The following is a 25,003-nucleotide window of genomic DNA, read 5'->3' on the forward strand; positions in this document are numbered from 1 at the left end:
AGACCATATCTGAACCGGTAGTGTTCCAGAACCGGTTCTAGTCGTCCCGCTGGAAGTGGCCAAATATACAATTGAACCAAGCCCATGCATGCGGCACATCAAACCACGGAATTTTCGATGACCTGATGGATAATGAGCAGGAAAATCATCTCAGACCATATCTGTACCGGTAGTGTTCCGGAACCCGTTCTAGGCGTCCCGCTGGAAGTGGCCGAATATACAATTGAACCAAACCCATACATGCGACACATCAAACCACAGTATTTTCGATGACCTGATGGACAATGAGCAGAAAAACCATCTCAGACCATATCTGAACCAGTAGTGTTCCGGAACCCGTTCCGGGGTTCCCGCCGAAGTGGTTAAATCTGAAAGAGAAACAAACCCGTACATGCGTCACATCAAATAGCGGCTTTTTAGATTACCTAATGAACGGCCAGCAAGTGTTTCGGAATCGGTTTTGAGTGGCCGGAAGAGGCCAAATGTAAAAGTAAACCTAATCCAGGCATGTGACACATCAAATCGTGGCTCTTGCGATAACCTGATGAACAGTTAGCTAGAAAATAGCCTTACGTCACACTAAAGACAACTGGTAGTGTTCCGGAATTGGTTCCGAGAGTCCCGTCGAAATTGTCAAACCCTGCATGTGACACCTTCAATTTGCAGCGTTTTTGGTTAACCGATGAGCAGTTAACAAGGCAATAATGTTAGACCATATTTGGTTCAGCCGGTAGTTACCCGGAATCAGATCCGGGTAGTAAAATGTAAAATTTAATCAAACCCATGGATGCGGTACATCAAATCACGACCAGTCTTGTAAACATTTGACACTTTTTACTACCTTCATTTCGTTGTCGCAGTCGGGTGTCAGTCGGCTTTGTTACATTCGTGCGCTATCGTTACCTCTTACCTACACACAACACGAGCAGTAGAACGAAGATCAATAAACATAAGAAAGGGTCAACGTGTCTAATTCTAGCTTTACGCATAGATTTTCAGCCAATGCCGATTATGAATGTTAATATTAGTTTATTATTGCATGTTGCATTGAGTACGACACACAGATGGGCAACATAGCTCTTATTATGGAAGAAGACAGGAATAACAAAAGTCGAACCGTCTCCCAAAGCCGCTATCCTGGTGAAGTGAATTCGTTTGACATTTTTGTTTCGAACAGTAGGTAGTTTGATTGCTTGTGTTGCGAATGTCGGAGACAAAGGAGGCCGAATATCGACGAAAAGGTTCAAATGACTGTGATCTCTAACAAGACTGATCACGACTTATCGACAACCTGATGGAAAAATAGGGTCAGACCACATTAGATTCCCGGTAGTGTTGCGGGTTCAGCTGTGGCTTCGAAAGTGGTTAGAAGTAAAAGTGAAGCAAACCCATTCATGCGATATATCAAATCGCGGTGATTAGGTAAAGGTGAATAAATAGCAATAAAATATTCTCAGACCATAATTGGGGCAACCGGTAGTGTCATGGTCCATGACTCATGGAATCAGATCCGGCTATCCCACCGGAAATTACCAAATATAAAAATGAACCAAACCCATACATACGACACATCAGATCGCAGATTTTTTGATAATCTAATGAACGGTTAGCAAGAAAATAGCCTTAGATCACATTAGAGACTAGCTGTTGTGTAGCAGAACCAACGTTCATTTGAAAAATTAAATCGTGGCTTTGTTTAATGGCCTGATAAACATTAGGTATGAACAACAGTGTCGAATGGGTCTACGTTCTCATATATGAGAACAAAATATAGACAAAACTAAAGCGATCTCATCAAATCGTACCATTTCAGATTCGTAAGGTGTAAATTTATAGCAGGATGAGTCAACGTTGAATGGAAAAATAAGAATTTGATCGCGTCAACAGAAGATGGTGGCTGTTTTAAGGAATTTTGAGCTCTAAAACTATGTAAAATAAGTGTATTTGGTATGGGAAATATGTTCGGAGTCCACCAGAGTATCCAAGATAGCGGTCCAAAGTCCAAAATAATGGCCCAGTATTCAAGTTAGTGCCTATTTTAAAGGATTTTTAATTCTTGCATTATGGGCATATTTTGTATGAAAATATGTCCAGAATTCAAAATTTGTAATCAGAAAACCCAAGCTGTGCGCTGTTTTACAAGGTCTGTAATTTGACTATAGTTTGAATGGGGAAGAATGCCGGTCTTCGTCCAAAATTGGTAACCAGAAAATCATAAACGACTTGCCAAAATTCAATACGGCGACTATTTTATGTAATTTTAGGTGCAGAGTCCAAAAATGAATACCAGAACATCCAAGATGGTGTCTCAATGTTCAAGATGGCGGTTAGTTTAGTTGGGGTAGATATCCGCAGTCATAAAATGATGACCGGAAAATCTAAAATGACGTTTCAAAATTTTGCGGCTTCATGAGTCATGACACTTGTTTGGTTTGAGTTTTGGATCGTTGTCTTATATTTTCTGAATATTGGATGTTATGCTAATATAAAATGTGTCCATATTGAGTAGATTTAGCAAGCAGTTTTCATTTTGTATTTATGTCAATGTCATCAACATGTCGATCGAGTTTTGATGAAAGGATATTTTAAAGCACGAGAAAGGCACCATCACCGCTAGGTGGATTAATTAGGGTTTTCTCAATAAACACCAGTGCTCTGCACTGCAGTTGGAGCTTTCCACGTCTGGATACGGTGCTCTAGTACTGCGGGATGTTTAAGTGAGACGAGCGGATTCTGGCCACCGACAGCCGACGATTTTGGACATTGGCGGCTATTGGAATACTAATAGATTATCTTTAGACAACTCTAATTCCTGACCTGTGTGCCACAAAAGTATAAGTTTAACATTATTGTTACCGCAGTCCAAGGAAAGAAGTCGTCGATTCTTCAGTGAACAGTTTATTGACAAATTGCTTTCAACCTTTACGTCCCAGAAGTATTTGGCGCATTCAAAATTTGATGTTCGTTTGGACCTATTTTCTTCAATTTTTACTCGATTTTGATGAAAATTTGATAGAATAACCGGAAATGACCACCATTTCATAGAATGCACCGGTTGGTGAAGTTGAATTACCGGTTCCGGATTTATACGGAAATCCAGTGGGGTACGTGGGATGGCCAAATGAGACATTTTCGTTTTTTATTAACATCTGAATCATAAAATATGCATATCTTTGGAGTCCCGTCTTCCATCTGAACTTCACCGTAGATGGTACGCAACACTCCTCTCCTCTTCTTGGCGTAACGTCCTCACTGGGACAAAGCCTGTTTCTCAGCAGTTATTAACTGAGAGTTTCCTCTGCCAATGATCATTTTGCATGTGTATATCGTGTGGCAGGCACGAAGATACTCTATGCCCAAGGAAGTCAAGGAAATTTCCTTTACGAAAAGATGCTGGACCGACCGGGAATCGAACCCGCCACCCACAGCATGGTCATACTGAATACCCGTCCGTTTACCGCCTCGGCTATATGGGCCCATGGTTAGTTCGCCGTAACACGAAGTTAACCATCTACAAAACGCTGATTAGACCGGTCGTCCTCTATGGGCACGAAACATGGACTCCACGTGCAGAGGACCAACGCGCCCTTGGAGTTTTCGAACGGAAGGTGCTGCATACCATCTACGGCGGAGTTCAGATGGAAGACGGGACTTGGAGAAGGCGAATGAACCACGAGCTGCATCAGCAGCTGAGAGAACCAACCATCGCCCATACCGTAAAAATTGGAAGGCTACGGTGGGCGGGTCACGTCATCAGGATGTCGGATAGCAACCCGACTAAACTGGTTCTTGAGAGCCATCCGACCGGTACAAGAAGACGTGGAGCGCAGCGAGCTAGGTGAGTCGACCAAGTGGAGGACGATCTGCAGACCCTACGCAGAGTGCACAAACAGTGGAGACAAACAGCCATGGACCGAGTGGAATGGAGGCGGCTACTATGTACAGCAGAGGCCACCCCGGCCTTAGCCTGATCGGTAAGGTAAGCAAGCATATCTTCGGATACTTTAAGGTCATTTGGAACTATAGTGGCCTGTTCCAAGCTATGACAAGATATTGCATACATTTAGGCGTTTACCGATGTTCGACAGGGACAAGGTTACTTAATAAAATAGGTTGTCTGAGATGGGCCAATGTGAGGGCGAGCGGAACGCGGGGGGAGGGGGTAGGCAGGGGGTGACGGAGGAGGAGTTCCCAATGGAAGAAGATTTCCCGGTGAAGGAGCGGAAGGAGGGAGGGAGGCAGGGGGTGATGGGACTGGTGAAGGATTTCCCGGTGAAGAAGGATTTCCTGCTGAAGAAAGTTCTCCCGGTGAAGGACCTACCTTGCGGAAGAAGCGTAATTGGAAAGGAGGGGAGGGGAGTGGCAGGTGGTGAGGGAGCTGGCGTAGGATTTCCCGGTGGAAGAGGATGTTCCGGGCAAAAAGCTTCCTTGCGGAAGGAGTTAACGCCTCCCGCACCTAAAATCCTACTTAGAGACGAACCAGCCAAGGGCTGAAAGTCTCTATAATAAAGACAAATCAATCAATCAATCAAAATCCACTTCACCGGCAAAAGCCCCTCCTGCACAAACACCTCCCACACAGCCTGAAAAGCTCCCACACCTGCAATCCTACTTCATCGGAAATCCAAGATGGCCACCGGGCCAAAACTGGGAGTCAGACAACCTATATATTCAACAAACCTTGGCCAGGGAGGGCAACTAGGCTCCAAAATGTCTGAATTGCACGGCGGACAAGAGTCATACGACGGGCTGGCCTAAGTGTCCAGAACCAACCGACGATAACGCAGGTTACACAACTAAACCTGAATCACTCTGAAGCCGCACAACAGTTGCTGAGGCAGTCAGTATCGTAGTCAAGTACAGACATCGCGCTACTATCGGATCCATACCGCATCCCATACCCATACCGGATACGGTCAAACTAACGGTGATCTGTACAACCGGTCGTTGTACACGTGTACACGTCGTACGAAGGCATCGCAATAGCGAAGATCAACTGGGTGTTGATTTGCCTCCTCCCAGGTGGCCGACTGACCAGTTCTCATCTATGCTGGTTTCACTATTAAGCCCACTAGTTGGATTGAGTCCCGTAGTTATCGGTGGAGACTCAACGCCTGGGCGAAAGAGTGGGGTAGCCGCTCGACTAACGCAAGAGGCTGGACTCTACTCGAAGCTATGGCTCGATTGAACGTGGATGTCACGAACGTAGGCGACAGAAAATCCTACAGTATAAACGGTGCAGAGTCCATCATTGAAGTGACCTTCGGGAGCCCGGGTCTAACCCCTAGCTCGGACTAGAGGGTCGACGATCGATACACGCTTAGTGACCATATGGCGATTCGATACAGGGTGGAATACGGAGGAAGACTGCCACTTCTGAAGGTCATCAACCGTCATCAGCGAAGCTGACCTGGTGCTTCGAACAGCCGGCATTTGTGGAGCGATTGCTTATGGAGGGTAACACTGGCGACCTATACAACGATGAACTATTAGGAACCCTAAGCCGTGCATGTAACGCCGCCGCATAGCCAAGGCGATCCCTCCCAGAAATGGACGCAAACTGGTATACTGGTGATATCTGAAAATCGCAGAACTACGTGCGTCCTGCCTAAGAGCTATAAGGAGGACGCAAAGAGCTCGCACCAATGAGGGTTAAATGGAACGAAGAAAGGTCTACACGGCGGCTAAACTGGCACTGAACAAAGAGATTAAGGTACGTAAGCGGGCGTGCTCTGAAAATCTCTGCCAGGCAACCATAACGACCCTTTGAGGTGATGCCTACAAAGTAGTCGTGACCAAATCGAAGGGCGCGTCAGCACCCCCAAAACGCTCCCCCGAGAGAAATTCCAATGACGAGCTGGTAAGAATGGTATTTCAACTAAACTAATCCAGATGGACCCAAAACGGTTGACCACCTGTCTGCACCGGTTGATAGTCAGGATCTGGGAAACTGAACAGCTACCGGATGAGTGATCTTCTTCTTTCACAATAAAGATGGTCATTTGGACTAGAATAGGTTTCCTGACTAGCTAACCGACCGATCAAAACAACGCAGAGATTGAAGAGATTCAGATTAGCTATCTTGTACCTTCGGATCACTCTGGGTCTGCAACAAGGTGGCGGACTCTTATTCCTACTCTTGATCGTCGCTCTGGAAGGTGTCATGCGATGAGTGGGGCTGAACAGACGGGGATAGGATCAATTCTTTCACGGATCGACGTACGCCACTTGGAACGAGCCCAGTACGTCGCGACCGTCAGGGAGTTGGTGACGGATATCACGACACTTCAAGTAAGTTTTTACGCGGTAGACGGGGACCTACGAGCTGCAACAAGGCATTTGAACCCTTTTTGTCTCACTCAAGTTTATCAAAGAGCATGAGTGAAAAAAAAGGCTGCCTGCGCTAAGAGAATATGTAAGTGATCACTACCATAAAGATTGTCGTCTACTTGCCACGTAAACTGACCAACGACATTTCAAGAAGCAATAGAAAGATCGACTGGACTGCTGACTGAACCCCAGTCTAGTCGATCTTCAAAATTCATTACCGAGCTACTTAGCATATCCAGTAACAGACATAACCTTTTACGTTTATCTTATGCGATCTTATGATGGGTAATGAGCGTTTCGGTCACCCAAAATCATGTAATTGCAGCACCTTATTTGGTAAATCTTACGTCACAACCAGTCCAAAGCCGCAAATTGTGGCAAATGTGAGGAATGCTTTTGCAAAAAAAATGTAAGAAAAACAGTCGGATTAGTCGACGCACACAAATATGAATTTTCAGTTCATACCAGCGCTTGAAAAGTGAAGCGTTTTATCTCAGTCGAATCAAAACTTGACCGGCGATTTTCAACCCAAAGCGGTAGCAATATGCCTTCATTGGCTAACATGCTTCTGAAACAAGTGGGAGCGGGAGCAAAAAAAATTATGAGTAAAAGTGAGGAACGAATCTCTCTCTTCACCGGTGTATACGGCAACGGATATACTTGGTTTTTATCCCGTTATTACAGTGCAAATGACATAAACTCGAATTAAATCGATTATAATAGTCACGTTCATCATTCTCTAACGGACAAATTGATTGTTTTACAAGTTTTGAGCTAAAAATAAATCCACTGAATCATTTACGCATCTTCACAGAAGCAAGTGAGAAGAATGGTTTCCAGACAGTATGCTTCACCATCCAACCGACCGATGAGGAATAGTGGTCGTAGTTGGTTCGGTTTCGCTTCGTTCGCTGTGCGTGTTCGTTCGTAGTGATGCATCATGATGGTTGGCGCTGATAACTGATCGTATTTCTCGTATTCAATCGAGTTTAAGCACTGGTTCATACGTGAAATCTGTGCAACTCTACGCCAGTGAAATCCGATGTGTATCAGTGTAATTGAAACCTACAAACAAGTTTTCCTTATTCATGGCTCGATCAATACATCTGTATCAGACCTACCCTGAAGTTCATGATTAGGAAGCCTAAGGACTTTACTTCAGCATTCTGCCTTCAGTCTATTTTAGGCTACCCTTTTCTTCTGTGTACGCCTTGCGTCATTATAATTGCGCAATTAATTCGTGCCTGATTCACAAGTTCAACGTTCTGGCGAAGGGAGTTTACCACTCCATGACGGACGGGATGCTAAATCATTCAAACGCTAACTTTACCAGCATCCAGCATCCGCTTTGCCATGCCATCCGAATCCTGATGGGCTGCGGTGGCTGACAGTATGTAGTCGACTGGCAGAAGGTGATATTTAATGCCTTTTCGGGTCGGGAAAGAGTAATGATCTCTGTTATTAGATTTCTTGCTCCAGGGGATGCAGCATCCGCCCGGAAGGAAGTGAGGAGCATGAGCTCAAGGATTTTCGTTCAAACATGATTTGAAATCGAATTCAAGAGGTGCCGCGCGTGTGGGTCTACTTAATGACTGATAACAAATCATTTTATCCAATGCAGAAGTTAGTAAATGATGTGCTGATGATATCCTAAAGACCAAACTCTGAGCAAAACATCTCGAAAAAGTAATCAATTCCACTCAAATGATGCATCTCATCAATCTCGAAAGTTGTTACCTGAATGAAGTTCCACCGAAAGATATGAAGACTCAAAGTGACAGCAACTCCACTGTGGTATTGATTTTCCGCGGGAAACTTTTCTAATCACGATAGTATACGGCGGCACCTGATGAACGCTGGCAATGCAGAAGCAATGATTTTCCAACATTCCTTCCCGGAATTTGATAGACGATGGCAAATTGCGGTATCGATGTGCGTTCCACACCAGCTCCTGTTGGAAACACCGGCTGAAATTAATCATCGAGTTTTTGAAGCGTGCTAAATGACGCAAGGAAAGTTTAAAGGAAAAGTTGGCTCCTTCGGGGTTTAGTTGCTGCTGAATCGATACACTGACTGGGATTGTAGGCTATGTAAGGGGGTTGAGTGCAGGACCAAACCGCACCTCGCAAGAAGTCAGACGGTGAAAATCAATAAAGCAAACAACGTTTTATGGGCCGCACAAACAAACGACCCAGCAAAGTCCCAGCAAAGATCCAACCTTCTTTGGTGCTGTGTTTTCATCGATGGCAGCAATAAATACCAAGATGTGCTCCTTCGGTGAGTGCGGCAATGCCAGTGAGGATGAATAAAATTTGCAGATGGCGCAAAATGGAGTGTGCGGCGGAGTGGTGAATTTTACGGAGCATCCACCTGTTCCTTGCGGTTGAACGATATTGGATCCGACTGTGAGGGAACCGATTGATGGTGTCGATGTCGTGCTGGGTTCAGGAAAAGTTCGATAGGACTCTGGGTGGGATAGAAACAGTTGGTCGGATAATGGAAGGGTACTTCGTACGATTGATTCTAGTTATTATTATTATTAATATTTATTAAAGACACTTTACCACTTATGTGGCATTCGTGTCTGGATTGATTCTAGTGTTTGCTTGTTCGTCTTTTGTGAATGTTATTACTTTTAAACTTGTTAGAATTTATGACCCGTATAAAAATAATAAAGCCACAAGGTTTCAAATTATACATTTATAGTTTTTTTTAAGTTTATCATGCTTAATAGTGTCTTTTTGCTTATTCGCACTGCACTGAATACAAAGTTTACTTGAGTCCCCGATTGATTTGGTCAAGTTGAGTGATTAGTTCAAACTCCGGTAAAGCACAGCCGAGTTTTTTTTTTCTGATGGCTGGCGTGAGTTTACGAAACGCAAATGGAAGTTTCTTCCAAATGAAAGCGTTAGTTTACTTCGAATTGCAAGCTACCTTACTTTCCTGCAATATGCTGGCTGATCCAATTTACAACCAATCGGCTTCCATCGACCGAAATTTTCAAAAAGCAAACAAATTTCTGAATTAACAAATATAGAAGCCATTACATAGATAGAACACGTTGTACTATGAAAGAAAGAATTTTAAAAAAATACTAGAACTCAATGTTCTACACTCTTGCAAATATCACGATCATTATCAAGCTGTTCATATTGCTGAGGCACCCGTATCAGTATCGAAATGTTTCTTTTCATCTACACTTATTTTTTCTACACTCGTAAAATTTGTATACCAGTGAAAGTACAGTAACTTGCTGCCATTCCACTTCATTGGCCACAAATAACTGTCACCATGCCAATCGTAGAAAAAAAACCCTCACTGAATGGAACACACGCTTCCACCAGTTTTGTATCTTCCTTCCTATAGAGAAGAAAGAAATCGTTCATCCGTAATGGCTCGTTATCGCTAGGGCAGGGACAAATGCGTCCGACCCACTTTCAACCCCAAGGACTCTTCCCAGCTCACTCCCAACAAAGCAGACAACCAGAGGAGGACTTCCAGATCAGCATCTTGTTCAACTTGTTCCGCACAGCAGTAGGCAAATTGGTCGATTCGGTCGGTGCCGTCGGTGGCCAAGTCAAAGACGCACGTTTCCATTAGATACCGATTCTTCTTCCGGTAAAGGGCAGGGGGGACGACCGAAGAAAACACTCAGGCAACGAAAAAAGAAAAACCAAACCGAAAGGATAATATTTCAGAATTCCCCACATCCCCACTCGAATTGACTTCAAGGAAAAAAAAATCGAAGAAACGGCGATTGCATCGCCGTCGTCACTCAGTCTTCTTCGACCAGGGGGGGGAAGATAAAAATCAATAACGTTGGTCTTCGCAGGCAAATAAATCGTGGTCCGTACGACTCCAATCCACACATCCCTTTGGTCTGGGAAGGCGAAGTCTTGTTCCTTCCGATGAATGGACCTAACATCCCCATATAACGAATCCGCCTTCCCAATTTGGCCCTATCAAATCAAATTGGGGAAACTTTTGTTCCAGCCCCGTGCTTTGATGTTTGTGCAAAATTGAGGGTTAAATCGATGAAGGTTATAGCAATAATATTGTGTGGGTGGAATTGGAGGATGATACTCTGTTTTTTTTTTTTTCTTTCCATTTTTATATATCGGGATAGATTGTTGACCTCTCTCGGCATGATCTTGAAGCACGTTTTGTTGACTAAAAAACTCATGTAGATTTTCAGCCTAGTGGTTAAGGCTATGGATCGCCGATTTGAAGACGGCGGGTTCGATTCCTGTTCCAGTCGGGGAAATTTCCTCGACTCCCAGGGCATAGAGAATGATTGTACTTGCGTCACAATACACAAATTCATGCAATAGCAGGCAAAGAAAGCCCTTCAATTAACCCGTAAACACCCGGGACGATCTACTTTTGGTAGAAATGCAATATCTTCTTTGTTTTAAAACATTTTACCACGGATTTGCATGGTACCTCCCCCTTTTGCGTGGAGGCAAAAATACGTGGTTTTTTTTTGTATTTTTAATAAATTCTATATGTATTTGCTCAAATTTAATCGTTTTGCTAATCATCAATAATTTTCACTGATCCTAGACATGCAATGTATTACTACCCATCATAGTCTGTTGAAGTTTTGGTTCCAGAGCTATTCTAAGGCCTCCAAAGTACTCCGAAGTTTGTGATACAAATCTAGCATTCTCAATCAAATTTTATACACGATGGATGATCACAGAACATTGTCTACGGTACTCAAAAAGCCTCAAAGCACCCCTAGAAAATTTATGGTACATGAATTGGGTGATCTAGGTCATCCAAACTACTCTGGAATTCATTTTCTTAAAATCTAAAACATCTACCATCGTTTGTGTTCACTCTGTTCAAGAAATTTAGCCATGTTGATGTCCATTAGACCTCACAATGTTATGAGCATTTTGATATTGTGGTAGTTGGACATTCCGTGAAATACAAATGGCCTCCAATACACTTTGAAGTTTGGCTTACGATATCTACATACTGTCTCATGCTTTAGTTGTGAAAATTTTTCGTGGAATGTAGTCTATAGTGCTGATGGAACCTCAGTGCACATCTATAATGCTTTTGCTACATTCATGGGATATTCAAGGCTTTCCAAACTATTCCGGAGTTAAGAACTTCAAGGTCTACAGGCTCTACTCTTGTTTTTCTTCATTCTATCTGCATAATTTTTTCACAATTGTGTCTGTTGCACCTCATTATATTACGAGTATCTGTGAGTACTTGTCTGGTGTTCCACAAGGCAGCAACTTGGGGCCATTACTGTTTTCCATATTCCTCAATGATCTGTCCAGCGTGCTTCCACCAGGAATCCGTCTGTTTTACGCAGACGACGCAAAGTTATACGTGCTAATTCGCTGCCTCCAGGATTGTGTACAACTACAGCTGTCTATTCAGTCCTTCGTCGAGTGGTGTACTACCAACTTGCTGACGGTGAGTCTGCATAAGTGCCACGTCATATCCTTCCATAGAAAACGAACACCAATTACTTATGCTTATGTCATCGGCGGTCAACCACTGGCACGTGTAACTGAGGTGCGTGATTTGGGCGTAATTCTGGATACTGCGATCACCTTCCGAGTACACTACAATGACATAATTTCCAGAGCAAACAGACAACTTGGATTCATGTTTATAATAGCTGACGAATTCCGCGATCCTCTATGTTTACGATCGTTATACTGCGCTTTGGTCCGATCTATTCTTGAATCGAATGTGGTAGTGTGGTGTCCCTATCAGTCAAGTTGGATCGCTAGGATTGAAGCGATACAACGAAAGTTCGTGAGATACGCCCTCCGTAATCTAACATGGCAGGATCCTATCAATCTTCCAAGGTATGAGAACCGTTGCAGATTGCTCGGCATCGAAACTCTTGAACAGAGAAGGAAGGACGCTCAAGCTGTATTCGTGGCCAAAATTCTGCTGGGAGAGTTGGATTCTCCTGAGATCCTTAGCCGAATCAACATTTATGCTCCAATGCGAGTACTTCGCCAACGTGGATTTTTAATGCTTGAATCGAGAAATTCAGGCTATGGAATGCATGAACCAATCCGGTTCATGTCTGACATTTTCAACAGTGTACACTACCTGTTCTAATTCAACACTTCCGCCGAGTCGTTCAAACGAAGGCTTCAGGATAGCCATCGATAGCTCAGAAGCTGAACATACTCTGTGGAAGAAACTATGTGTTTTTATTTTATGTATATATTTTTTTTGTGTTATGTGTAATGCTTTTATAGAATGACTTTATTATTTGTAACAATTTAGTTTTTAAGGCATTTTTGTATTATTATTATTATTATTATTTGCCTATGTTTTAATGTGTATATGTATTCAAAAGATGCAGGGTTTTTATGCCTATTTGAGTGATCCGTATGATGTGGGCAACTCAAAGCCAGGCTTCATTAGGGCTCTATGCCAGATGAAGGTCAAAGAAATAAATAAATAAATAAATAAAATAAATAAAAAAAATTGTTGCTAGTTGGGTGTCCACTAGCATACATATGGACCCAATGTATTTTGAAGTATGGGTCGCAATATCTGTAAATCTTAGGATATTCATATTATAGCGAATGCTTAGAACCTCAGAGTGCAATTCTGATAACATAGCAACATTCACTTTCTGATCTAGGTCATCCAACTATTCTGGAAAAAAGACCATCATGCTCTACAAGCTCTACTCTTGTATATCTTTATTTTATCGATGTACTTCTTCCACGATTACCTCTGTTGTATTAAAATTTAAAAAAAAAAGTTATGAGTATTTCTTAGTGTTGCTTGTGCATCCACTGACATACAAATGATCTTTATGATATTTGAAAGTGTCGGAAATTACCTAAGAATTCCCCAAGGTGTTCCTCGGAAATTCCTCCAGGAGTCCCTTAGAAATTCATCGCGATGTTCTCCGAGAACATCTACGAGTTCCTAGGGAATGCCTCAGGACTTCCCGTGATATTCTTCAGGAGTTTCTCAGCAGTTTTTCGAAAATTTCTTCAGGAGCTATACTCTAATTCCTTCAGGAGTTCCTCAGGAATTACTTTAAGAACTTTTCGAAAAATCCTGCAGGAGTTCCTCGGGAATTCCTCCAGAAATTCCCCAAGGATTCCACGGGAGTCTCCCAAAGATTTCTCAAGGCATTCCCTTAAAACTTCTCAAGGAAATTTTCACAAGAGTTTCTCTAGAAATTTCTCCTGGGATTCCTCCGAGAAGTTTTCCAGGGATTCCTCAAAAAACTTTCCTAAGAATTTCTTCAGGGATTCCTCCAGCAATTTCCCAAGAAATTCTTCCAGGGATTCCTTAAGAGATTCCTTCAGGGATTCCTTCAGGAAAACCCCCAGGGATTCCTTCGCGAATTTCTTCATGGACTCATCAAGGAATTCAGTCAGGTATTCCTCCTGAGCTCCTTCAGGAATTCATCCAATATTTGCTCCAACAACTAATCCAGGGACTTCTTCAGGATTCAAGGGATTCGTCCAGGGATTTCTCCAGAGTTTCCTCCAGGAATTCTTTCAGGGAATACTCCAGGAATTCCTCCAGAGAATTTCTCCGGGTAATTTCTCCAGAAATTCCTCCAGGATTACCTCCAGGACTTTGTTAATGAATAACTGCTAACTTATGTATGAATTCCTCAAGGGATTCCTTCAGAAATTCCTCCACGGTGTCCTCCAGAAATTCTTCCACGAGTTCTTCCAGGAATACCTCCAGGAATTCCTCCACAAAATTATCCCAGTATACCTCCAACAATTCCAACATTGGTTCTTCCTGGAATTCTCACAGGGATTCCTCCTTAAATTATTTCAGGAATTCCATCAGTCATTCCTCCAGGGATTCCTCCAGGAATTCTTCCTGGATATACTCCAGGATATATTCCAGAAATCCCTCCAGCAAATACTCCAGGAGTTCTTTCAGAAATTACTCCAGGAATTTCTCCAGGAATTACTCTACGTATTCCTTCTGGAAATACTACAGGAAATCGTCTAGGAATTGTTCCGGGAAACACCCCAGAAATTCCTTCAAGAAATATTCTAGGAATTTTCCGGAAATAACTGCGGGAATTTCAACAAGAATTGCTGTAGGAATTACTACAGGAATTTCTCCAGAAATTCCTTCAATTCTAGTTCTTGCGGGAAATACCTCACGTGAATTCGGAATTACTCCATGAATTCTTACAGGAAATAATTCATGAAATCTTCAATCCTCCAGGAAATTCCTCCAGAAAATACAAATTGAAAAAAAATTGAAGGAAGTTTTGAAGGAATTCTTGGAGTATTTCCTCGAGAAATATTGGAGGGATTCTTGGAAGAAGTCTCGGAGCAGTTCCTGGAGAAATCCTTGGAGGAATTCTCGGTGGAATCCCTGGAGTTGTCCCGGGAATATTTTCTTGAGGAATTTCTGGAGGTTTCCTGAAGAATCTAGGAGGTAATCGTAAAGGAATTTCTGGAGGATTTTTTAAATGGATTTTTAAAGGAATTTCTTGAAAAATACCTGGAGGAATTTCTGGCGAAATTCCTGCCGATATTATTGGCAGATATCTTAGAGGGTTCTCTGGTAAAATTCTTGGTGAAGGTTCAGTAGGAGTTTTTGGAATTCCTGGAGGGATTCTTGGAAGAATTCTAGGCAGATGTCTTGTAGGTATTTTTGGATCAACTCTTGGAGAAATTCCTTCTGAAGGAAGTTTGAGAGATATTTCTGGGGGAATTGCTGGAAGAATCCCTTGAATCCTGATTAGTTGCTGGAGGAAACCTAGGAATAATTTCTAAAGGAGCTCTGGAGGAATTCCTGGATGAATCCATCGAGGCATCCATGCAGGAATCCCTGGGTGTATTCCTGAAGGAATCCTTGAAGGAATTCATGGAAGAACTTGTAGAGAAACCGCTGGAGGAATCCCTGGAGAAATTCTTAGGAAAATTCCGGGAGAAATTTCTGGAAAACTTCCTGGAGGAATCCCAGGATAATTTTCCGGAGGAACTCTTGGGAAAACTTTCTTGATAAGTTTTTAGGGAATACCTGGAGAAATCCTTGGGAGACTCCCGTGGAATCATCGGGGAATTTTCGGAGGAATTCCTGAGGAAGTTTTAGAGGAATTCCCGAGGAACTCCTGCATGATTTTTCGAAAGGTTCTTGAAGTAATTCCTGAGGAACTCCTGAAGGAATTCCAGCATAGCTCTCGATGAAATTTTCGAGAAACTGCTGGGAAGCTCCTGAATAATTTCACGGGAAGTCCTGAGACATTCCCAAGGAACTCGTAGAGGTATTCTCGGAGAACATCACGATTAATTTTTGAAGGACTCCTGGAGGAATTTCCGAGGAACGCCTAGAGGAATTCTTAGGTAATTTCCGAAACATAAAGAACATTCGTATGTCAGTGAATGCACAAGTAACACAAATACTCAACAAATTATGAGATACAACAGAGGTAATCGTGGAAGAAGTACATCGATAAAATAAAGATATACAAGAGTAGAGCTTGTAGAGCATGATGGTCTTTATTCCAGAATAGTTTGGATGACCTAGATCACCAAGTGAATGTTTCTACGTTATCAGAATTGCACTCTGAGGTTCTAAGAGTAGCGTAGATTATATTCCGCAAGCATTCGCTACAATAGAAATATCCTAAGATTTACAGATATTGCGACCCATACTTCAAAATACATTGGGTCCATGTGTATGCTAGTGGACACCCAACTAGCAACAAATACAGATTCTCGTAATATAATGAGGTGCAACAGACACAATCATGAAAGAATTATGCAGATAGAGTGAAGAAAAACAAGAGTAGAACCTGGAGACCTTGAAAATCCTAACTCCAGAATAGTTTGGAAAGCCTGGAATATCCCATGAATGTAGCAAAAGCATTATAGACGTGCACTGAGGTTCCATCAGCACTATAGACTACATTCCACGAAAAATTTTCACAACTAAAGCATGAGACAGTATGTAGATATCGTAAGCCAAACTTCAAAGTGTATTGGAGGCCATTTGTATTTCACGGAATGTCCAACTACCACAATATCAAAATGCTCATAGCATTGTGAGGTCTAATGGACATCAACGTGGCTAAATTTCTTGAACAGAGTGAACACAAACGATGGTAGATGTTTTAGATTTTAAGTAAATGAACTCCAGAGTAGTTTGGATGACCTAGATCACCCAATTCATGTAGATGATGAATAAGGTACTGATTTTAGGTATCTGCTGTAACAGGTTTGTTATCTTTTTCCGGTGCCAACTAGGGTGTACATAGTGAGTGAGATTATTGGTGAAAAACTACATAAACGAATGAAAATACGTTCGAAAAATGATACAACGCCAGAAATTACCGTCTGGATTTCACGATATTATTTGCTGTGGTGTTATCTCTGTGCCTTCGTACAGATTCCCCTCAATAATCTTCCTTATGCCCAAGAAATCCCCTTGAAACTCGTTGTGCCCCCATTGAACCTCCTCAAAACCACGACCCTTTATTAAACCTGCCCAACTGGTCTCTTGTTGTTTAGTTTCATGTTATGGCACAAATTTTTAAAATGGAGGCCAATGTACCTCCAGTAGCCAACCTACTGATAATTCCATTTTGGCACAAATATTGGACCTTTTGAACCCCCAGATAACCTTCAAAACCAACTCTCAACCAACGCCGTTATTCCTACAACTAAAACCCATTGAAAATTCCTCATGCTCTCCTCCCTTATACACTTTTATTTCTCTTACCCCCCTTACCGCCCTCTATAAAGATGGTTATAAGTATCTATCATCACAAGCTTCTGGATGTTGATAAATGATAAACTGAACTTATTGCTAGACTGACTGTGTATGGTTTTATCCGTTTTGACCTAGAATTATCCCAACAAGCCAAAAAGTTCTCATACGCATATTAGTTTACCAAAAACTTGTTTCTTTCTAGGAGAGTGCAGCATGCTCAAGTAGCTTCGAGGAATGATGCGTTTTAAATCTGGACTCGTATTTATGGCATCTTTTGAGTAATATTTTACAAGTTAACATCGGGTGCTAAAGAGCTCTAGTTTGGTTGACCGCTCATAGTTTCTAGTCCAATGTCATGAGATCATCTACGCTCACTCATACAATCGGATGACAGCTTGGAAACTATTGGGACTAATAGTCATGGCGGTATTTCGAATATTTTAATCGAGAATGACGCTTGTCACGCCAGATTGAATAAAGTTGAGAGAAAGGAGGAGGAAGTTATTATACAATTACTTGCTCACAGGAGACATAAGATACCACTGCGTTACAGAAAATTCACTCGGTTGCCACAGTGTTTGGGCAAGTGTTTGGGAAATAACTATTTTATAGAAGTTTACATAGGTGCATGGTTGCCACACGCTATGTCCAAAGGGAAGTATTATGAAAAGTGAATGTACCTCAAAGTTTATTCGCTAGAACCATATTTTTGGACCTCTAGATTCAGAATATGTGCGATTTAAAATAATCCATCTTGGGTTTTTTCCCCATACATTTTTATATGGGATGAAATTAACCTTAAAATGATTTTTTTCGCCATTTGTATGGAAAAATAGGAAAAAAATCAAAAAAATCGAAAAACCCAAGATGAAATATTTTAAACCGCACTGATTCTGAAACTAGAGGTCCTAATCTACGATCCTATGGAATAACATTTGAGGTACATTCGGTTTTCATAATACATAAGTGACCCGATTTTGTCAGCCTCTTTTCGAAACATATTTTTTGCTTCCCCCAAAAACATAAACAGGTTTTCAAACTTTTTATTCCCCTATGTTCTGAATTTCAGCTGTAGTTTGATAGGGAATCGCGCCACTTGGGCGGTGGTTCTATATTCGTCTGTTTTCCACTATAACTCAGTCAAATTCGAACCAATTGGCAAAACTTTTGGAATGTGGTGAGATAGGTATAGTATCTACCCGTGTACAACATTTCAAGTCAATTGGTTAAAAATTGACTGAGTTATAGTGGCAAACAGACGAATATAGAAGCCACCGCCCAAGTAGCGCGATACCCTAATAAACATGAGCGAATTGATTGAAACTTGATCGTAAGATAACGAGAGCAAAAAGTTTCGCGTAACATGGGGCTGACAAAATCGGGTCCTTACTGTACTTCCCTCTGGACATAGCGTGTGCCGTATGGTTGACTGAATAAAGTGATAGATTGTATGTTAACCCAAGTAGCACACTTGTCACAGAAGAGTCACGGCGGCGCAGGTTTTTGTTGCGCAGAAGTCATTGTGACTTACTTCTAGCAAGTTTGTATTTATTTGTTAGAAGTAAGTCACTATGACTTCTGCGCAACAAAAACCTGCGCCGCCGTGACTCTTCTGTGACAAGTGTGTTACTTGGGAAGGATTACTTTGAGTTTGAAGTTAATGCTCCATAGTTCACGTGTTGTCGATTCCCAAATGTTTCACCTCTGATATGTGCTCTTTTAGTTTTAGTTTCTATTGTTGTACATTTTTTTTAATTGAAAACCAAATTCCTGATTTTGACTAAATTCATCCTCACATAAGTGTGCAATAAGAGTTAATAACTGCGGACAAATTTCCGTTGCGTTTCGTTCAGCTCACAGACCCGTACATATGTACGATATGGTGTACTAGTGAGGGAAATTAACTTTCTGGCAGTTTACAACAGCTTTTTTGCCCTACACTCAGCAACTCGAAATTTAAACAGCGGCTGCAGCATTCCTGCATTTTCCATACGCTGCTGCTGCTGCGCTACAAAGTGTGGAAATGAGCTTTGTTGTGTGTAGGCTCTAGAGCGAACATAACCGCAAATTCCTCCCGTCGTCGTCGGGGGCTCACTGCCACTGCACTGCACTGGCTGACTAGGGCAGACGTAAAAGTTTTATCTCGTATCATTAAACAAATACTTCAAATTATTGCACTATTTTCTGGTAATGAAAGCTGGGGAAAATTTATTTAGTTCAACTAGTTGGCGCGGGGGTAATTAATATAAATATTTCAACGTTTCAAACACATGCACTTTCCGGAATGGCAACAGAGCGCTTCGAACTCACAGTTGCAGCAGCAGCAGCAACAGCAGCAGTGCTTGTTCTTCTTCTGTACCGGAGAATTTCCTTTGCAATAATGTTACTTTTAGAGAAATAGAAGACATGGAAGTGCATATACGACGACGGAGACGACAACTACACGGGAAGACACAAGAAAGGACTCGAGACTGTAGCCTGTGTGGAACAACATAGCAATTTCAGGCGTGGAAACTCTCCTTGAGCCAAGTTCTGAACCCGGCCAGCCTCGGCACTGGGACCCGACAGGATGGAGGTAGCAATCTTGGTAAATGGCAAATTGTGCCTGCATGTGGCGTCTTTAATCGGTCCGAACAGGATTAGGTTGAGAGGGGGAGAGGTAGGTGGTTCCACCGTGTGTAAGGCGAGACGAGCCCAGAGAAAGGAGTGTTTTTCACTTGCGAAGCAATCAACATAAGAAACAAAACGAGGAGGAAAATTGTTTTGCTCGTTGGGCCGGCCTCGTTTGTCGGTGGGTGTGGGCGAAACTTTGCACCAAGGAGCAAGGATTGAGTTATTGTGTGGCAAATGAACATATTTGTCTGCTCTTGCCATTTCCATTGATCTTCTGTTTGAGAAAATGGTTAACGTTTCATTCCTGGTGCAATGTGTGGTTTGTGCTTTCGAATGAGCAGTTCGAGAAAAATTGTCGATACATGTGGGTTGCCTGTTCCAGTTTGGAATGCATGCAACTATCGCAGTGAAACCTTTTATGGTAGGTCAACATTAGGAAAAACGCCTGATCCTGTCAACCACAGGGAGTATTTTCATTTTTTCATATTAACTCGTCCGTCCCCATTAAATTTGAGAAGGGGTTCGGTAAGACTCCAAGCCAAAGGACCTCATTAGCTGTCGATGGATATAAATGATTTCTCTCCACTGTACCCTTTTCCATCAGATTATGGCACATCCTACGTACGAAATCCACCACAGCACAATCGATACCTAACCACCTTCTCCAAGAAAAAAAAAGAAACCATCGAACAATTTATCCCTTTCGGCACTTTCGACGCTGCCACCGCATGATAAATCCTTCAATTTATAACACCATTTGCCGGGATCGCCAAGCCGCCGTCGTGAAAAATGGAGCAGCTTTTCTTCCATTCCTGTTACCGTCCCCACCTCTGGCTCGTATAGAATTAGAACACTTACCCCAAAGTATCTAAATACCAAGGTAAGAGATTCCCGCTAATATTCGCGGATTAGTGAGAAAAGGAAAAAAGCAAAAAATAGTTATGAAGTTTGCGCTGATTTGTATGGGCGCATCACTATTTAGCAAACTTTCTTAAGAATTTAAGCACTCCAATCATAGAAGCTATTATTTAATTGCATCTCACTGGATTAAAAGTGACTTCCATGCAATAAAACAGGAAATATCGCCATTTGAAAATTGGTAACAATTTTTTTTTAATTGGTTCTAAACATATTTTTTCAGCATTTAGAAACATCTAAACTACTAAAACTTCACAAACATTGCTGAAATAATGACATTTTAGTGTAAAAACACCAACTTTTCATAACTAACGCAGATGTGTTGGTGAGTCTCATTTTTGACATTTGCGGGAATCTCTTACCTTGGGTATTTAAATACGTTGCACTTACCCTTGCCGAAACCGTGGATGTCGGTGCGAAAGTTATCGGCTCCCTTCTGCCCGTCCACCAGCTGACCGAGGCCCCCGACGAGCCGGTCGCCTTCCTCCTCGCCGTCGTAGATACGATCCGAGAGGTCAACCTCCATGCCACGGATCACACCCTTCGGTATGCTGTAGGAGAGTAATCCCTCTGTAATGAGAATGGGTTGAGAGAAATTAGGGAGTTAGGCGTGAGTTACTAGTGATGCTTCTATTCATGGCGATATGAGAATCCATTTTATTGTTCACAAACTTTTCAATTCAATACATAAAAATGTATGCTTTTCGGGCCCGTATGAATTTGATCACCAATATTAACTTCATTTCCCGATCACCCTAGATAGCTGTGTAGTGTCGGTAGCGGTTGGTTCAACTGGCTAAGAATAGCACTACGGACCGCCTGTTCCAGTGGTAGGAGTCCACTAATCAGGTGACCCCTAATTCAAGGTGTTATGCGGCTTTACGCTTACCGTGCCTATATTATAAAAACCTAATCGCAAACGGAGCCTGTGGAGTACCACCCGAGCAGAAGTGCATACCTTACAAATACCATGCAAAGAGCAACATGTGCTCTAATACCTAACATTGTTATTGCTGCGTTATTCTATGAAATGTTATGAGAACATCACAATAACAGTTGGAGGTATTTGAGCAGAGTTTGATATTGATGTAGTATTTGTTGGTTTAGCAGTGAAAATAATCGAAAATCAAGATTTGCTATTACATCATGAAGTCATCGAACAAATGAAACATTCAATAACAAGAAATGTTATTAATTTGTTATTCAATAATTTTGGAATAACAAATACAGCACTTGAAATTTTAGGTATGCATTTATTATTGAAATAACAAGACTTGTTATTTTCTAGGTGTTATTTATACTAAATTTTGATATTTATTCTTGTTATTTTGCCTCTTATTACCACCTAATGAAGGGCATATCAAGGTATGATAGTATTCAAGATAAATACCTTGATATGTTATTCACTTGATATTTTCTTCTGCTCGGGCAGGGCACCCTCCACAGTATTTGCCCTTACTGTGCTAACCGGAGCAATAGCGCGGTGGACCTTGTGTTTCTCCAAGACAATCAGCTGCCTTTCTTAAATCTCATACTTGAGGCTGAATAAGGGCGGGATTATGAACATGTTATTAATTAGTTTAAATTTTCACCTATATGGTTTTGCATTATGCGTTTTACACAGTGTATTCTGTGCACTCAAATCGATACCGATCTGGCTTTATTGTTGTTTTTACTTAATCGTTTATTTTAGGCTCATGCGCCACCAAGCATAACGGAGCCGAATTCAGTTAAAATTGTTTACAATTTCATGTTTTGACTATGAAAACTATGTTAGTTTTGGGGAACCGAAAAACTCGCGGTTTGGTCGAGGTTAGAGGGAACAAAAATATTTGAGGAAAGGATAGGGTGATGGGATCTTTTCGTTGACACATTACAGCATGGTATGGCGAATTACAGCTGGTCAACTGTAGAGTGGACAAACAACCTGTAACGATACAAACAGACGATTTTCGAAGGGACACGAGGTGGACAGGCGGAGCAACAAGACTGGGATATCAAACAAAGACAAGGTGGACAAGTGGAACAACAAGACGGGGATATCAAACGACGACTTCAGCTTGCTTCAAGAAGTCGTACACAAGCTTCATGTACTCAAGATCTAGTTTACCCAACACATCTCTAATGTCTTCCTTTTCTGGTTTCCCTCGGGCCCTGAGGGATGCACATAAATCGGATCTGGCAATACCGTATTCGGGGCATTCCCACACAACAAGGTTGATATCATGATAGCCTACACCACAGCTACAGCGATTGCTATCTGTGAGCCCTATTCGATAGAAGTGCGAGCCCAAAGAGTAGTGATTGGACATAAGTCGACACATAATCCTGATAAAATCTCGACCCATTTCCAACCCCTTGAACCACGCCGTCTTCGATACCTGTGGGAATTGAATGTAACCACCTGCCCATTTCCTCTGCATTCCATATTTGTTGCCAACTGACTAAGGCATGCTGACGAGCAATCGAAAAAAATCATTAAAGGCGATATGCCGGTCATAAATATCGCCTTCCATAGCGCCCACCTTGGCGAGCGAATCCGCTTTCTCATTACCCGGGATCGAGCAATGCGAAGGGACCCAAACCAAGGTGATATTATATGCCTGATACGATAAAGCACTCAAAGTTGATCGAATTTCGCTCAGGAAATACGGGGAGTGCTTCACCGGCCTCATTGAGCGAATAACCTCAATTGAGCTGAGACTATCCGCAGGGAATGAAATTATCAGCAAATTGAGACGAAAAACGGCGTTTTTCGAGCAACCGATTTTTTCTGCTTTTACTTTTCCTGTGAGAAATGTTTATCGGTCGTTGCTGTTTGTCCCAGATCAAAGATAGCCGAAAACTGGAAATCTCTCTTTTCATTTTCGCTATCCAACTTTATCGCCTGCAAAGTTATCGCGATAATTATCAGAAGGCAAATAACAAAAATTTGCCGCTAACGGGATTCGAACCTAGACCCTCCACAAAAATGTGTATGAGCGCGCACCATAACCACTCGACCACACAAGCTCTTCGAGAGAGGACAGAAATTTTATACATAAAAGCTACAGCCGGTGACGACGGTACTACGTAAAGGCGAACAAAGAGCAGAAAGCAAACCAGCCAACTTTTCATTGCAGATGATAATCGATTTTCGGCGCAGCGGAACGAGCGAAAACACATTCTCGGGAGAAACCCGGGTCTGAATTTATCGCACGTCTTTTTTCGCCGATAATGCGTGTGGGAGAGTTTTCTACTATCGCGATCGTGATCGATAATTTCATTCCCTGACTATCCGTAAAAATGAAATATTGATCAGAGGGAAGAGAGGCGATTCGCTCTAATGCGTAGTGTATAGCCGCCAATTCTGTGACAAATACTGAGCAAGGACTTTGAAGTTTATGGGCGCCACTATGAAGCTCATTAAATACACCAAATCCATTTGTTTTTGACCCGTCAGTGAAAAACCTTTTGTCGCAACTGACTTGACCAAACTTGCTGGCAAAAATTTTTGGAATGTGCTCCGATCGGAGCGGATCTGGAATTCCACGGATTTCTTGCAACATGGACAGATCAAAAACTATAGTGGAATTGGAGAAGTTTTGGAAGCAATCACGGTTGAGAAAATTCGAAGAAGGGTTAACCTCCAGAGTCATGTACGAGTAGTACACTGTCATAAACTTTGTTTGATGAAATCGTTCGATCAGCTTTTCAAAATTTTCAATTACCAATGGATTTTGCACCTCACAGCGGATGAGAAACCTTAACGACAATTCCACGAAACGATCTGATAAAGGGAGTACTGCTGCTAGTATCTCCAAAGTCATTGTGTGCGTCGAGTTCATGCAGCCTAACGCGATCCGAAAACAACAATACTGGATACGCTCTAGCTTCAGGATGTGTGTGTGGCTTTATTGTTGCTGTTCTTTTTTTTTTGCTGTGATTGCTAAGAGTTTATTCTTGCCTAGTTTGGGTAGTGGCTACGGTTAGGATAGCTCAGATCAATCTTCAGCACAAAAGAACAGCAACGATCAATCTTGAGCAGACTTATGCAAAATGTTACAGTCCAAGTGGCGTTAGTCCAAGAACCTTACTTTCGTAAGGGGAATTTCTGTCTAGGAAACCTTGTGAATCCGATGTTTGCTACTTTCAGTAAAAATGAAATGGCAAACTCGCGTGTCATACCTCGAGCCTGGGTGCTTGTTAACAACGTAATCGTTGCTACACTTATCTCTGAACTAAACATCAGAGATGTAAGTTTTAGAAATAATATTTAGGATTCATTAAGACTAATACTTGTTTTTAGATGAATGACTTTCAAATAAATATATGTGCTGTCACAATTGATGTTTCTGCTGGAAATCTCAATTTATTTCCTGTATTGTTCGGAGTATTTACCGCATGATGAACCATCCCCTACGGATGCGTTCAAACAAGTCATCACATACTGCACTTCAAA

At 42.0% G+C, this 25,003-nt stretch overlaps 1 protein-coding gene across 2 annotated transcripts in view; it reads right to left on the minus strand.

Annotated features, from left to right (window-relative positions):
- The window catches only part of LOC109427861 (discoidin domain-containing receptor 2), a 961,146-nt gene that overhangs the window by 219,287 nt on the left and 716,856 nt on the right, over positions 1-25,003 (minus strand). For both annotated transcript variants that reach the window (XM_062851500.1, XM_062851499.1), the window contains exon 6: positions 20,953-21,132. In XM_062851500.1, the coding sequence (XP_062707484.1) occupies positions 20,953-21,132 (180 nt within the window). The remainder of the gene's footprint in view (positions 1-20,952; positions 21,133-25,003) is intronic.

The sequence above is a fragment of the Aedes albopictus genome, chromosome 2 (genome assembly GCF_035046485.1).
Source record: "Aedes albopictus strain Foshan chromosome 2, AalbF5, whole genome shotgun sequence".
Lineage (NCBI taxonomy): Eukaryota > Metazoa > Arthropoda > Insecta > Diptera > Culicidae > Aedes > Aedes albopictus.